Below are 16,505 nucleotides of genomic sequence, written 5' to 3'. Positions count from 1 at the left end.
AAACACAGTCACACACCGTTTATAATAGAAGTCTCACGATAGAGCACGTATGTGATCCACTGTGTCTCTGTAATCTGCTTCCTCGCTGTTTGTTCCCATAACTCACATGTGCAACATTACATTTAAAGGTACATCTTGTTAAATCAGTAATTATGTATTTATTCATATGTCACCATCTTAATTCTGAATTTCCCACGGGATTAATAAAGTATCCATCTATTTATCTATCAACCAGTCGGCCCTCTAAACTGAAAACTGATGGATGAGACCTAACAAATGAAATTACGGGATTAATCCGACTCTTAAAAATGAATCTAATCCGAGATTATCCATATAATCCAGTGTATCTCTCTAATCTGGTGAGTTTTATTTATGAAATATCAAGGAAGCTTATAACGATATTCCATTTAAACTGGGACCTTGTTCATGCAGCATGTTCAGAATATGTTTCCTCTCCCCTGGGACATCTAGTTCAGATTCTTGGCCCTAGAAAGAGATTTTAGAACCAAAAATACCTAATGTTTACTGGATTGACGATATTTATGAAATCTTTACTTCTATATATTCACTTTTATCATCACTGCGCTGAGATTAGGATTTGAAAATCCTTTTGTTCTGTTTTCTGTTTATGTTATACCCAATGAAAAGTGTACTTTTGATTTAATATCAGTTTTATGGGGGAGCTGCATGATCGTTTTCATATAAACTGTGAAAAACCAATGAAAAGGGATTTAAAAAAAGGGATTATTCAAATTAAAATGTGTCGCTAATAGTAAAACCAATAACTGTGCCCACGACACACATTACATTTAAAGGGGCATCTTATTAAATCAGCAATTACATATTTATCCATGACACCAAAACTGATAATAAATAAAAGAGATAAATCTGGAGGTTATAAATCCAGAGACTTTAAATAATTATGCAGCGTCTGGATTTTCAGTCTGCACCGTTAATTAACTCGGCCCCTTTTTCACTTAAAGGAATTATGACCTCCTGCTGTGGTCGACATCAGTTCATTTTAATACCAAATATTTCCACTAGACGAGTGTATGATGTATAAAACAGAGTTGGTAGAAGCTCACATTGTGTGTGTGTGTTTGTGTGTGTGTGTGTGTGTGTGTGTGTCTGTGTGTGTGTGTGTGTGTGTGGAATGAATTCCTCAAACCACCAACGTCTTAGTGGCTTGAAATCTGACGCTGCTTTGAAATCAGCTGAAGAAAAAAATCCCAATCGGCCGAAAACACACAGAGGAGACAAAAGTACGAACGAGTGGGAAATGAAACACCAGCCGCCCCTCGACCACACTGTTAATATTTAATAACTCAATCTCCGGAACCATTGCAGCAATAATCCAAAGGGTACGAACCCAGCATCTGAAAAGGCCGTGTGTAATAACCAATGGAAAAGTCAGGTGGGTTTTATCTGGAGTTAACCAGCGTCTGACCCTCGTGTGTGTTTTACCCACGAGACGCTTCCTGCTCCGCTCACCTCTCTGTGATGTGTCCCGTGACCTTTGACCCCCTGCAAACACCGTCTCCTCGCTCGGTCAACAAATGGATGAAGCAATATTTGGATAACTAAACTCTATAAATGCAGATGTTATCCGCCTGGATAGGGATTTGATTGTTTGACAGCCTTTTAGAAAACTTTACTAAAAGTAAAACCAGCGAAAAATGGGATTAAGTAAATTTAATAATCATATCCTGCAGTTTTTTAATACTACTGCATGGACTGACTGGACGTGAACTAGCTCATCTTTACTGGCAGGTTGTTACGGAACAGTTTTTTCTGAATGAAAAGAAAAACATCTGGAATGATTCATTGTGTTCAGTCTCCTTTCAGTTTGGTCCCTGAATTGAGACACAGCTTCTGGTGCCACCTGAAGAGAAGATTGGTTCTAACATCATCATAGTCCGGCCATAATACGTTATATTTAATGTATAATACTTTAGAACAAATAGAGAAATAAAAGACATCGGACTCAGTGTTCAAGGTTTCTGTGCGTGAGGATTTTTATTGGCTGGCGGATTAAAAGACACAAAGTACGGGCTTGGTGTACAAAGATCTCAAAGCTGGATCATAGACTGAAAACAAAGATGGACGACATGACAGCTCCCTCAGCTCCCTCCCTCGCCCCCTGCTGGCTGGCTGCAGTACAGATCATACACCCCACCTCCTCCATGTTAACGAATGGGACATAGACAAAACAAAAACAAAGACAAAGACCAGTCGGCTGTGGGGACCCGTCACGTCGTCCGTCTTTATTTACAGTCGAGGATTCAAACTCATCACAAGCAAGGATGAAATAAAAGTTGCTTTAAAGCCATTTTTTCAAAACTGCCATGTTTGTCTCTTAGATTTAAAAACATTCGGGTGAAGTTTTAGTTTTTAATACTTCCAATAATACAGGTCACCTTCATATTAGCACTTAAACAGGAGAGTGGACGCTTCCTGTCCTCTCATCAGATCTGGAGTTGGCGTCACCGGCCCGAGGCGGCTCGCCCACAGTACGGATGATCACTACAGAGCCGAGGAGCAAAACAATAAAATAAATAAAACAAACAAAGCAACTGAGACCCGAGTCCTCACATCGTCGTCCGTCAGCCGTCTTGTTTTTTTCTGAATTGTCAAATGTTCCTGGCAACTTGTGGATTTAAAACTTTCTAACTGTAAATCATCAGAAGTTGCCGATTAGCAGGACATCCCTTCACGTCCTCGTCTCGTCCGTTTTCCTGGTTATACTGTATAGAACTTTAAGCGGCCTTCGTGATTGGCTAATAGGTGCTTTCTGCAACGACACATAAATTCACTGGAGATAGAGATTTGCTGTTTTGGTTTGTAACTGTCAACTGAAATGTTCCATCGCAGGAATCAGGAGAGAAAATGTTGGAGGACTTTTCCTTTCGCACGTCTCAGTTCAGCTTCGTCTCTTCTGCTCGGATCAGTGTTGATCCTGTGAAGGCACAAAGTTCAAAACCTGTTAATACCGACTGGTTATTGATAATATCACGATGTTAAACGTGGTAAAAGGAAAAACAACAAACTAATACCCACATCTCGAGTGCTGCCTGACTCGTGATGGTGAATCCCATTGGCTGAATTGGCGCCATGTGCCTGAAAGAAAGAAAATATTAAACCATTAAAGGATTTAAAGGTCTATTTTGACATTTTGCTGATCTGCTTTATTCACAGAAAGTCAGCCGAGAGGATATTTAGAGACAGGAGCTTCCTTTGAATCACAACACTTCTCTCGTACCACATTCTTTCACCCAATTCTAGTTTTCTTTTTTCTCTGCTTAAACGTTTCCCTGCAGCTTTACCGGGCTTTTGTCCGGATGCCTGCGCATGGCCTGCACCAGCTGGTCCACCTGCTGGTTGTGTTCCATGGCGTTCCTCAGGGCGTCCTCGGTGCCGAGCAGCCGCTGGCGCAGACGGCTCACCTCCGAGTCCAGAGCCGAGGGGTCCAGCATGGAGTAGCGCCGGTGGTCGGGTGAGGCTCGTTCCCGACTCTGGAGAAAAGTCACAATTCAAAATCTCCCCTTAAAAAATGTATTCACACTAAGATATACATGTGAGAAACATCTGGGACATATGGGATTTCAGATTATTCATATATTCACTGAACGATTGGAACATGGATATACAGATATTTTATGGGAACATTTGAATACCTTTGATAAGTTGTTATAAAGTGAAGTAATGTTTTTCATGTGAGCGTAAACATATTCTGTGCGATGAACAGTTTTCTGTGGCTCTCAATCACTCTATGGAAATAACCCAGGGTTATCTCAGCTATAGCATTTTTCATTTGTAGGGAAAATAATTGCATTTTTAATTTATTACTGTGGAGTTTGAATGATATGGTTGTTTGCCTCGGGGGGGAAAGAGTCTAAAAACAGACGCTCTCATGGGAAAATGTAGGATCCTGCTTGTTTTTGTAACTTAACCCTTAAAAGGGAGGAATGGTCTGAGCACATTCACCTCCAGTATCAACTCTAGAACAACATATTCCAGATTTATAGAAAGAACAGAATAACTGAAGCATCTTAGAAAAGATGCTAACCCTGAATTTTTACTTTAAAAACTACAATCTATTAATATATCTATTAATTTCCTAGTAGAATGACCAATAAGCTCGTTAGAAGAGATTTAATGACCAGAACTTCTCTCTGACGAGCACATAACAGATTTCTGAGGGTCAGTTCAAACCTGTTTTGCTCGTTTAACTCGACTTTCTGAGGAATAAGTGACAATAAAACAGGTTGAAATTGGATTAATAGGGAATAAACGTCTCTATAATCTGTGATGATGAACTGTCGGGGTTGATGAACCTCAAATACAGAGTCAGATTAGCGATGCAGCATTCCTCAGTTCTAATCTTTACCAGCAGGAGGAGTTTTTCTCGCAGCGTCCCGATGTCGTCCTGGAGCTTCTGCTCCTTCACCCTCCACTCGGCCTTGTGCACGTCCCGGTTCAGGTCCTTCTCCATGTCCCGCGAGTGGCGGTGCGACTCCAGCAGCAGAACCCGCAGCTCATTCAGGCTCCTGGTGGGAAAACGAGTGGAGAGATGAAACCTTGAGTGTTTTCAGAGACAAAGAAACACAAAGCTGTTTTCTGTGGGTGTTTCTGAGAAGCAGTGGAACTCTGCTGTCAAGGATTTTATGAGGAACACATGAGCTGAGACCTTGAACAAAGCTCATTATTATTCAAAAGCTCTGCAGCCCATTATAAGAACAACATGTGGGCCCGTCTGGCCAGAGGGAGCGTGGAGGCGGCTTCGCTCCCTGTGCATGTGAGAGAGGATGGACACCTCCTTCCTCAAGTCAAGCTCTGCAGTTTCACATCAACTACATATACACAGGGCACGTTACACATGTGTATATATATATATATATATATATATATATAAACACATATAGTACCTTCTCTTCATGCTGAACATATACACAAGCTGCTCTAATGGATGTTTTCATATGAATAATGCAGCAAATGGGTTTGCATTAAAAAGACATGGAAGCAGGTCGTGTCCCTGCAACGCATCAATCACGTTAATGAGGAGATCACGTCAGCGTGATGCTTTAGCTTGCAGCTCTGGCGCCCCCATGTGGTCAGAAAGCATCCATCAACAAAATTGATTATTGAAGCATGACAAGCGATTTAATTTTTCGTCTTCTTCACTTTTCATGCCTCAAACATGAAGTTACATTTTTATGTGCTTTTCTTTCTGTGACGTGTCATATTCAACTTTGACTTCCTGATAATCTTTCTTGAATTATCTATTCGAATTTGTGAGATAAAAAGGTTCAAAGAATTCTTTACTGAGTTGATGCACTCGCTCCTTTTCCTGGACTCGTGTCACGGACTGAAATAACATCAGTGACTTTACAAAAAACCAAATGATCATTTCCTCCAATAACAATAACTCAGAGCCAGTCGTCCACTGAATCTTTGAAAGGATGGAATATACTTTTATTGCGTGCATCGTAATCGCTGCAGTTATGATGCACAGAGATGTTACTTTTAGTGCCTCGCAGCTTTTACTGACATCATCACCATCAATAATGCAGGAGCGGTGTAATGTAAGTTGGCCAATAATGTAATACAATTAGGCCAATCTGAGTTAATACGGCGCTGTGGAGAAAAAGCTTTGTCTGATCGTGAGCGTGTTCGGACTTAAACAAAGAAGCTGCAGCTCGACGAGGACGCCCTGACTTTCTGTTTGCACTCGGCTGCGTAAACACACTGATCCCAGTTTTATTGAATATATATCCTGGAAGTGTTTGAGGAAAATGAAGCTGGGACGTTGAAACGTGAGCCAGAGACAAGGAATTCAGTCGGTGATGGACAGGTCTTCATCGTCCTCCCTCAAGAGGACAAGACCCAGAGCTTCAGACCTCTAGTTTCACATCAGTGTGGTGGTAACCTCGGAAAAAACAAGCGTAATATGTGCAAAGCTGAGAAGATCCTGAGCTTCTGATGGAAATCTGAGGAGAAACATTCAGTTCATCCTCTCCATCATCATCCATCGCTCCATATTCCATATCCCAGGGTGGAGAAGGACTTGAAACTCATCATCAAGCTGCACCGATCAATATCTTACCACCGACCAGCTCATGAATCCACAGATCATCATCACCACCAGACCATGTGAATGTTCCTAGTCCCCCCCCCCGGTTTAACTGTCTTCACTGAGCTCAACACACTCTATACTCTTGAATATGATTGATGATGTGATATAATATTTGTTTTGAATATTCTCAAGTGACTCAGGATATGATGTTTCTTAACTTTATCCAACAATACCTATATTTTAATCTATCATATCATTAACGCCTAAATTTATAAAAAAACAGGGTATTAATGATTTTCCACTTACATGTTTTCAGTTTAATATCACAGCGGAGGCTAACTACTAGCTATTAATTCTTACTTTCATGACTTTTTACAGTGTTTTTACTGTAAAGCCTGAAAACAGAATGAAAACGTGTCCTGACGGCTCCTCAGGGCCTCGTTTCTAAAAACCTCAGGTTGTCAGAAATATAAGTGAAGCTCATGTTCCTGCTGATGTTGAAGCCAGCCCCCCCCAACCAGCATCGACTTTAACGAGATGAAACATTAGGGAATTAAACAGCATGATTCAAACAATATTGTTCAGGTTGACAACATGTGCAATAAAAATCCAAAGAGCGCCCGCGGGCTCCCAGAATGTGTCCATTACCAAATTGATAATATGATGGATTATTGTTCATTACACGGAGTTCCATGATCCACAAGGTGCTGCAGCAGATTGTAAAGTCGATGTGACCTTGTGTCCTCACCTCTCCTTCTTCAGCAGGTCCTGGCTGATGCTGACCAGCTGCCCAGAGGCATCATGGGACTTCTTGGCGACGGACTCCAGCTCGGCCTCCACGCGGACCTTCTCCCTCGCCAGGGCGTCGAGTTTCTTCTCCCCCGACCGAACTTTCCCCTCCAGCGCTGGAGACGAGAGGAAAACAACACCGGGTGGATTTTACGCATATTCAGGGACATTTTTTAAGGGTTTGTGTTGATATCTATATATAGAGGAGTTTCTTAAAATCATAGATCAGTGCAAAATGTTTTTAAGCACCAGGTTTCATTATATTTCTTGTCTGCTCTACTTTTTTATAGTTTGTTCTGGGGTTCTTGAACGTTGCAGATGAAGTCGGCTGTTTGTAAAACTTAAATGATCTGAACACTCAAACTTCACTTTATGAGAAACAGATGAAGTTAACTAAACCAACACCTTCACTCGTATCACTAGTTCTTCAAAGCTCGTTCTGAATCCTTTGAAGTTGAGGATCTTCTACTTTGCTAACGACAGCCGGCTGACAGATTTCCTCTGCGACACTCAAAGAACGCAGAGGCTGAAGACGAAGACAAGCTTCTGAGCCGTCACCACTCGTACAGGTACAGAGAGAGAAACAGTAATACCCACTAATGAACGTGTCTGTTTAAAACTCAAGCTGCCTGATGGGTAGGGAACGCTTTAACCGAATATCAAGCTTCACCTCAACACTGTAGGAAAAACACGATTTTAAAAATAACCCGAAAACACTGTGAGAAAAGACAAAATCCCTCTAAAGAGATTCACATCTTAATGTGAAACCTCCTCGAGAACATCCCACGTGGACACGCTCTGGAAAAAGAACATTTACCTCCCATCTGCGACTTGAGGCCTTCGACCTGGGAAGTGAGAGCAGTGACTTCTTTTTCCCTTTTCATCAACTTCTCCATTGTTTCTGAGGAACAAGGAGAGAAAACAAGACACATGATGCCTTTCAGGGTTTCCTTCCTCTTGAGGGTTATACAGGTTTATTGTGATTATATATAATAACTTCAATATAAATCTAAATCAATCTAATATTTAAGTCTTAACTCTCAGAATGTGAATATGTACACGTTACCAAAATGTCAAATTACTCCTTTAAAATCAAGAATACAGTAAAATGCATCTATTTGTAACTCTCACATGTATAAATGCACATCCATGTGAATATTAATGGATATTTATGATTCTACAAGAACACAGTATTGATCCTTTTGATCACGTTGTGGAGGAATAAGAATCAGACATATGAAGATATAACATGATGTATTTTTCTTAATCAAATAAAAGGACTGTGATACCTTCGATATTCTGCTTCAGCTTCATCTTCTCTTCTGAGATGTCGTTGTCTTCTATCACCTGAAAGAGGAAGATGAGGAGAGTTGAACTGGAATTCAAACACCGACTTCAAGCAGGTTGGATTTCTGGCTTCAGTGACTCACGTTAGCGTCCCGGGGGGTGTAGCGGTCGGCCTGGATGGCCTGGAGCTGGTTGGCCGTCACCCTCAGGTTCTCCTCCAGCTTCTGGATCTCCTCCTGGCTCCCGGCCTGAGCTTTCTGCAGAGCCTGATAATCCATCATCTTCTTCTCCGACAGCTCCAGCCTCCCTCTCAGCTCCTCCGTGCTCCGGCCCTGCTCCGTCCGAAGCGTCTCCATCTCCGCCAGCCGCTGCTCCGCTTTCACCAGCTTGTCGGTCGCCTCCTCCAGCGCCTGCTTCCCGCTTTTGGCCTCCGCCTCCGCCCTCCACGCGTGGCTGCCCTCCGCCAGCTGGTCCTTGGCCTCCTGCAGGCGAGAGCAGAGGTCCTCGCGTTCCTTGGTCAGGATCGCAGCTTCGATCTTGTGCTTGGCCTTGAGATTCTCCGTCTCCAGCTGGTGCTCCATCTTCAGGCTCTCCAGCACGGCTCTGCGCTCCTGGGCGTCCTGCTCGTGACCTTCAGGAGCCTCGTGGCTGCTGCTCAGCGAGGCCTTCAGCTCCTCCACAGACCGGTGGTGGTCGCTCACTAGGGAGTCAAATTTAGTCTGTGGAGGGAAATGAGGAGGATTATGACGCTGCACTGGATGAATATAAGGAAAACAATCAATCATTCAGATTAACCCTTTGGTTTACAATCTATTATTGCTGAGGTTTCCTTGGTCAAAGTTTATAGATACTTTGAATTCCTAATTTCAGTGTTTCAGTATTTCAGTATTTCTATGTGCAATCCAATTTAACCTGTTTACAGGACACATATATTATATAGTCTTTATATTTCCTTTATGTCAAATTGTATTTTTTATTTGATTATTACATTTTGACTGATTCTGATTTGCTAAAAGTTATATATGGCAAAACCTCCCCGATCTGGAACTAATTGCATCTTATGTAATTGAGTCTTATCTAATCACATATTATCTGATCTTATTGTAGCGTATGGTCTTTTTTGTTCTTGTATCATATCTTGTGTTAATGCATCTCATTGAGCTTGTGTAATTTTGTACTGATCCAAATTTAAATCAGGACCCAGTGAATTTAAACATGTTTCCCAAAGGGGCCACTGGGCCTCGGTGACAGCTGAGCTTTGACTTTCTAGTTTCTGCATTTCCAACATCTTGGCCGGTCAGTGAACACGTGACTCCTTCACAGAAAGGAGCCTCCTGCTGTTGTTTGTATGGACGGAGAGAAACGCAGCAGATACCTTCCAGGTGTCCATCATGTCCACGTTCTCCTTGTTGGCCTGTTGAACCTTCTGCTTCAGCTCACTGATCTCCTGGGTCTGTTTCTGCACCAGCGTCTTCAGGGAGTCCACCTCCTGCTGGCTGGCTGCTAACTCCGTCTGGTACTTCTCCTTCAGCTCGCTGCTCTCCTTGTGGTGCTCGCGGCCGGCCGACAGCAGCTGCTGGCGCAGGAGGACGGTCTCCGGCTCGGTGTCGGACCCGGCGGTGGCCTCCCCGTCCCCGGGCTGCTGCGAGCTGGAGTCGCAGCCTCCTCCCAGCTGGGCCTGGAGGTTCTTGATGTCTGCTCTCCTGAGGGCGAGCTCCTCCTCCAGCTGCACGATGCGACTCTGCTCCTCCACGGTGGTTTGCTGGTGACAAAGAGAGGAACACCCGTCACTGCACAGCGGGAGAACCTGCAACAGAGCGGCGTCAGTCCAAAGGAAAAGGTGAACAGCGGAAAATCAGGTTTGAAGAGAAAACGGAAAATCAAACGAAAAGGAAACGATCTGAAGGTCGTCTCAAGGACTGAAGACAACCCAGTGGAAAAACAACACAAACACAAGTGGACAGGGACACTTTGTCTCTGGCTTCCTGTTGAACTCCTGAGATACGAGACAACACAAACACATGAGTGCAAATATCTTAAATTCTCATGTTTGAAATAAATTAAATGCTTGTTTTGTGGGTGTACAAATTCAACAGGACACACAATTCTTATTGATTTCCATCTAAAGAGTGTCTCTATGATTAATATTGTTTAATATCTATTTATATAAGAACAAAACAATCATGTGACTCATTTGTTGGAATGTGTTAAAGTCATTGTATCATCTGAACTGATGAAGCCGAGGAGGATCAACGTGTCTCTGTCCAAATATTAGAGCGGCTCAGTGTTTGTGCACAGACGTGGAAGATGAGACGAGAGCACAGCCATTCTCTGATCATCTAGAAGCAGCCAAGCAAATATAATAAAGCTCACAGCAAACCTGTGACACTGCACATACACACACACACACACACACACACACACACACACAGACACACACATCTGCAAACATCCTGCACGCACTCGAATCCAATCAAAATTAAAAAAAGAGGAGATTAAGGAGGAGGACCTGCTGCACAGTGCACAGATGTTAATTCCAAACCATCTGGGGAAACAAAGACCTGCGAGTCGCTGCTCGATTCTCATCAGAGACGCAGAACCGAGCAGCGTTCAGGCGACAGCACAGCACACAGGAGTGAGAGAGAGTCGGAGAGGATCTATGCGAGGTTAATGTCCTGGACAGCAGAAGTCGATTTGAAGTCGGAGAGAATTGAGATAGCTCGGCGGGCGGATCAAAGCCGGAACAAGATCAAATCAGTTTTTCACCTTGGTTCTCTTACCCAACCTCAAGGCTGCTGCAGCAGGGTGAGCGCATCGACCCTGTTGGCAGAAGCAGACCTTCACTGCATGTGGGAATCTCAAAGTGTTATCTCTCATGACGGCTGAGAAATGGGAGCGCGGGCTCGTTCGGCTTTGATTCTGTGAAACCACTGTCGGTTACTGAGGAGGCGTTTGGCTCTGAAGTGCAGAGACAATTTAGATAAGTGCTGAGGAATGATCAGGGAGCTGAGGGACGTTCACCCCCCCTGTGAAAACACCAGGGGGCGTTATTTCAAGCTGTTACGAGTCCTGGCATCTGAGCAGTGCAGCTGGCAACGGATCCAAAATGGCATTTTTTGTTTACGCAAAAACAAAAGACAATCAACAGCAGCTACGGCAACAGAAGACATGAGAAGCTGGAGCAGCCGATGGCGCTGCGGAGGTCGAGGGTGACGGTGCAACACCGGGGTCATGACGGGGGGGGCGACACCACCAGGGAGGGGAGGGAGCAGATTGAAGTCAGAGTGCATGAATGGGTTGCATGTTTGAAACCTCGTGGAAGGTAAATAATCATCTATCAGTGTCATGTGGAGGATCTGCAGCCATTAATTATATTATATACCAACTTATATTTAAAAGGAGGTGATATAGAAAAGTTTCTTACTTCAACAAATCCAATGAAAAGACAATAAACTGATTATAGTGTCGTCTGTGCAGCCTGAAGCCGTAAAGCATTGTTGTTTTTATAGTTTACTTATTTTTATTAAAGATATTTTTTTGGTGAAAAAAGTCCTGAAAACAAATTCCCCTGTTTCTTCCTAATTGAGCAGAATCTGCTCCACACAGCAGATTCCAGGCGTCTTGAATTATTCAGAATTTATTTCTTTATTTCTTTAAAAGACACTGAGCAGAGTTTACTGGTCACAGGAGCCATTTTTTAAAGATTCATATTTTCAGAAGGAACCATACGATTCATACGATTTGTTGAAATAAAACTGTAAAACCTGAATATTAAAGATATTTAAGATGTTTAATCTTTTGAAAAAAACTATATAATGTCATAGATACATTAAAATGAATTTAGCTTATCTATGCATCTGTAGCATCAGAACAGACGCTCATCCAGATTTTATATATATTATTATAATTTATTTACAACTTTTGCAGAACTCGCTTGATATTGATTTTTGGTGCAGGTGTTGATACACACACATTTAAATAATTTATGATTCCTAAGATGTGATTATGTCAAAAAAAGTGTGATATGAATATATATTCAATATATAAAAATAACCAACATACTTAGAACTGGAATAATGAAAATAAAAGTAATTTAAAGTAAAATGGAATTCTTCCAGGTACCATATTGCATTGTCTTTCATTCTGTATAGTTTTGTTCTTTTATTTGATATATTTCAGATCAGTCGGGCTCTAAACGTGGATGTTAAATGATTCTTTATGTCTCTAGTTTGCTTTGACAGGTGCAGTTTGACTTTGACCTGTGTTAAAGTTCTAAATGTGAGTTGTTCTTCCATCAACACAGAAGCAGACGGGTGCAGCACCACACAGAACAGCAGCTGCAGGCAGACACATGGGCCGGGGCTCTGTTTACCCTCCTCCTCTCTAAGTCTTTGTGAAGCGCCTCTGCTCTCGACTTTTCGAGATACAGACTCTGCTCGAGCCGACGGATATGGGCATGTTCCATTTTCGTCTGTGTCTACAGAGAGAGACAGAGAGAGAGAGAGAGAGAGAGAGAGAGGGAGACTCAAAGGGAAAGAGGACCCGTGAAGACCGGAGGGGCAATGGTGGACATCACAACAACCGTCAACAGAGGATGAAGCGTCTGGACGGCGCCGCTGAGCAAGAACCCAGTGGATCACATGATCAGGGAAGATGTGAGGAAGAGGAGGGACATCACTCAGAACCCACTGAGAGAGTTGGATTTCAGACCCTCAACTCTTTTTAAAGTTAAAAAAACTATGGATCTCCAGCAACCGACTGCTTTAAAGATGTGTTTAATTAATTTATGGTTTCTTCCACTGAAATATGAATAACCTACAAACACAAGGTTCTGTTTTCACACTTGTTCGGAAAGAAAACGCAAAAACTACACAACAGATTCCCAAGAAGCTTGATGGAAGATTTGGTTTGGGTCAGGGAAGAACCGGTTTGATTTTGGTGTGGATCCGGACTAAGGGGCAAATCCAGGATTATTTTATTATATCATATTTTATTTTATATGATAGTTATGCCTGGGAAGGTGCTAGAAAACAAAAACTTTATTCCCTCCACCAGGAGCTTTATGTTCGTTCGCCTGCTTGTTTTAAGATTTTATAAAAACTCATGAAGAATGAGATGTGAACCAAGAAAGAACTCATTAAATATTTGGTGTGGATCCTTATCTAAAAGTGTTAGATATGTTCTATTCCCACTGATTTCTGAGGGAACAATCAATGAGAAGACTTATGGCTAATTGGGACTAAGTTAATTGGAGATTCTAAACTGACCATGTGTGAGAGGGTGTGGGTTGGAATCATTGTCCAGGGGAGACTCGACCTGAGCACCCCCACTGCGACCCTCACAGGATAAACAGCCTGATGGATGGATGGGCAAAATCCAGAGGTAGCAGATTTTAAACGTGGTACAACGGGGGGTTAGACTGTTTCAGCCGCTGCTGGAGGAAAATGTGGATCCAGTGGAGGAAGAAACAGTTTGTGTGTTTTTAGAAATAAGTCCAAACGGTAAATGATGGATTTGGTGCCGAATCTAAAGGCTTTGCTGCAGATCTGAGCTCTGCTGGTTGTTATTTTCCATGGGATTCAAACACCATGGGGAATATATCACTGTGCAAAGCCTCCGTGCAGCTGGAACATTGTGCAGGAATTTACAGCAGGAGACTGCATGTGTACTTTCTTTTAGATAATCTGTTTCAAGACTAAGAGATTTCCCCTCACTGCAGAACGTGGAATCACAAGTGTGTGTCTGTCGGTGAACACGTCTGGTGGCTAAGTGCCGTGGCCGACCAGATGCGTATTAAGAAGTCACCAAATTAGATTTACCTTCCATCCGGCCTCTTGCTCCGGGGACGTAGAGCAGCGAGGACAGACCCTCTACTTTATCTAATGGATTCCAGATTTTCCTGCTCGGCTTAAAAATTGGATGCGAGTTCACCGGAGTCAGCATTTTGTATTTGTGGGTTTCTTGAAGCCTCACAGTTTGTTTGAATTCGGTCCCAGAAACATGCAGAGACAGAAAGGCTGCTCTCTCTTCATGATGTCTCTGCACCGCCGCTGTGGCGAGCGGCGAGGCCGTCAATCAACTGCTCAGAGGGGTTCGAGTCCACATCATCTTCCCAAACACATCCTCATCTGTCCTACATGTTTAAACACATGAGCCATTCGTCTTTTTGTCTCCAGGGTTTTGAATTATACCGACGATGTGTTATTACAGCATTAAAACGGAAACTACTGAGAAAAGGCCGTGAATTAGTGAGATTAAAACACACACGTTGGATTATTGATGGATTATAGATTGAACTCCTGCTGGTTATTACCTCCAGGTCTCCTTTGGTGATGGACTCCTCCTCCACTCTGAACTGCAGGTCCTCAACCTTCCTGTGAATTGAAGACGTTTCAGATCAGGATCAGATCTGTTGACTAATCCTTCCTTTGTGTCTTCACCTGCTCTGACTGTCCATATTGAAAATAGATTTTTCCAAACTTTACTGTCTTGTGATCAGATGTTATGTTCCAGTAACAATTAAAGGAAGTGACGACAGGAGTTTTAAAATCTCGTACAGGAGGAGAATCTAGACAGATATTCTTTTCTCTGATCTCAAACACACAACAAGATTAGAACTCCTAAATATCAAACATGGAGTTATTAAGGCGGTCTAAATGATTATGTGGGCGCTTCTGGAGTTTAAATTACAGACAACTATATAATCTGGGTTGACTAAGTTTCCAAATCAGATTTCTCTTCAGATTCTCTGGGGTTAAAGACTCTGCACACAAGAGGAAAACTAAATGCACATTTTCCAAAATGCTGAAATATTCCTTTTAGATTTGAGTGATTTTTACCTTTTCTCTTCTTCAAGCTGATTGGACAGTTCCAGCTTATCTTTCTGTGTGCTGGCCAGTAAGGCTTTGACCTGCTGGAGGGTGCTCTCATTGTCTGCTACATACTGTGGACAGGAGAAAGAACATCTTAAACCTAACAACAGGAGTTCATTCCAGGTTTCTCTGACTGTATGAGTCCCTGGACGAGTGTGGTACCTGCACGTGTTGGGTCTTGAGGACGCTCAGCTCCTTCTCCACCTCACAGATGTGGCTCGTGGCCTTGGCCACCTCGCCCCGCTCCAGGTCCCGCTCGGCCAGCAGCTGCTCGATGTGCTGCTGCTTCTCCTTCAGAGCCTCCTGCAGCGCCGTGGTGCCCGAGATCTTCCGGGCGTAGCGTGACGACGTCTCCGTCAACTTGATGAGGAAAGAGAGAAAGACGTCAGGAAACACAGGTCGAGGAGAGGGGGAATGTTTACAAGTTATAAGAAGGAGAGGAAAATAAAGGGAAGGAAGGAATGCAGAGACAATGAGGTACATAGGAAAGGAAAGATAAAAGTGAGTAGGACACAAATGAGTCATAATTTCTTATTTCACGATCACGGAAAAACATTCTGTGATCTCCACATGAGAGGATTTACTTCTGAGTCTAAATCAGTCTCATGATTCATTATTAATGAAACCTCATTTCACTGTCACACACACATAACAAATAATAATAATCCTACTATATCAAACTAATGAAATAGCTCCTACAGTCATTAATAATGATATTATACTTGTATATCCATTTATGGATTAATGGGCGATGAATGAAAGTGCTGCCATAAATATAATAATAAAGAGAATAATAACTGTTATTCATTTACTAAATTTAATATATAAAATTAAGCTCAAAGTACTTCATAAAAAAAAGGAAATACTTGGGAAGCACAGCATCATATTTGTAATTTACAGCTGCAATATATTCTCTGACCACTAGAGGTCGCTCCTTTAAAAGAATTCCTGCTTGATGCATGAGCTTCATTAAGTTTGAATCATCATTCATCAGCAGCAGAAATACATGAAGATCACTGAAGTAATTCTTGATCTTGATTTAGTTTTTAGCTCCAATGAAAACTGGATTTTATTAATATTTCAGAATCTTTAAGTTGCAGAACCTGACTTGTTGTTTTGGTTCAAACTGTTAAACGTGTGATGTGAACAGATCCTATTCTAAACCATCATTTCAACCCTGGCTTCTCTCCTGATGAAGACACCAGATCGTTATTATGACTGACAGGAGTTCTCTGTGTCCTGATAACTCCCGGAGGATCTGTGGGTGCAGCCGGACACCGCTGCCAACAATCAAGCAAAGTGAAGGGGAGTGTCCTCGGGTCCGAGACCTGGCTCGCAAACCACGAGCTCCGATCGATGTGAGATGTCTTAATCGCTTCGGTGTGTTGCTGAGCATCAGTTGAGGACATTAATCTCTTGATTTCTCCTTCGGCTGCAGATTTCAGACGGTGAATCAGAGTCAGAGGCAGAACCGCAGCTCTGCA

General features: G+C 42.6%; 1 protein-coding gene across 3 annotated transcripts in view; it reads right to left on the bottom strand.

The window, feature by feature from the left end:
• Window positions 1–1,990: 1,990 nt before the first annotated feature.
• The window catches only part of clip2 (CAP-GLY domain containing linker protein 2), a 28,609-nt gene continuing 14,094 nt past the window's right edge, over window positions 1,991–16,505 (bottom strand). The window contains exons 6-18 of one of the 3 annotated variants that reach the window (XM_062405939.1): window positions 15,184–15,381; window positions 14,989–15,092; window positions 14,463–14,523; window positions 12,522–12,626; window positions 9,525–9,911; window positions 8,293–8,868; window positions 8,152–8,209; window positions 7,680–7,763; window positions 6,822–6,978; window positions 4,388–4,547; window positions 3,324–3,512; window positions 3,058–3,117; window positions 1,991–2,956 (exon numbers count right to left, since the gene is read on the bottom strand). In XM_062405939.1, coding sequence (XP_062261923.1) covers window positions 2,945–2,956; window positions 3,058–3,117; window positions 3,324–3,512; window positions 4,388–4,547; window positions 6,822–6,978; window positions 7,680–7,763; window positions 8,152–8,209; window positions 8,293–8,868; window positions 9,525–9,911; window positions 12,522–12,626; window positions 14,463–14,523; window positions 14,989–15,092; window positions 15,184–15,381 — 2,151 coding nt within the window. In that variant the 3' untranslated portion in view covers window positions 1,991–2,944. Of the gene's footprint in view, window positions 2,957–3,057; window positions 3,118–3,323; window positions 3,513–4,387; window positions 4,548–6,821; window positions 6,979–7,679; window positions 7,764–8,151; window positions 8,210–8,292; window positions 8,869–9,524; window positions 9,912–10,915; window positions 10,970–12,521; window positions 12,627–14,462; window positions 14,524–14,988; window positions 15,093–15,183; window positions 15,382–16,505 lie in introns of all 3 variants that reach the window. The other 2 variants (XM_062405940.1, XM_062405941.1) reach the window with 2 other exon arrangements.

The sequence above is a fragment of the Platichthys flesus genome, chromosome 15 (assembly GCF_949316205.1).
Source record: "Platichthys flesus chromosome 15, fPlaFle2.1, whole genome shotgun sequence".
NCBI lineage: Eukaryota > Metazoa > Chordata > Actinopteri > Pleuronectiformes > Pleuronectidae > Platichthys > Platichthys flesus.
This window is presented reverse-complemented; position numbering and strand designations above follow the sequence as displayed.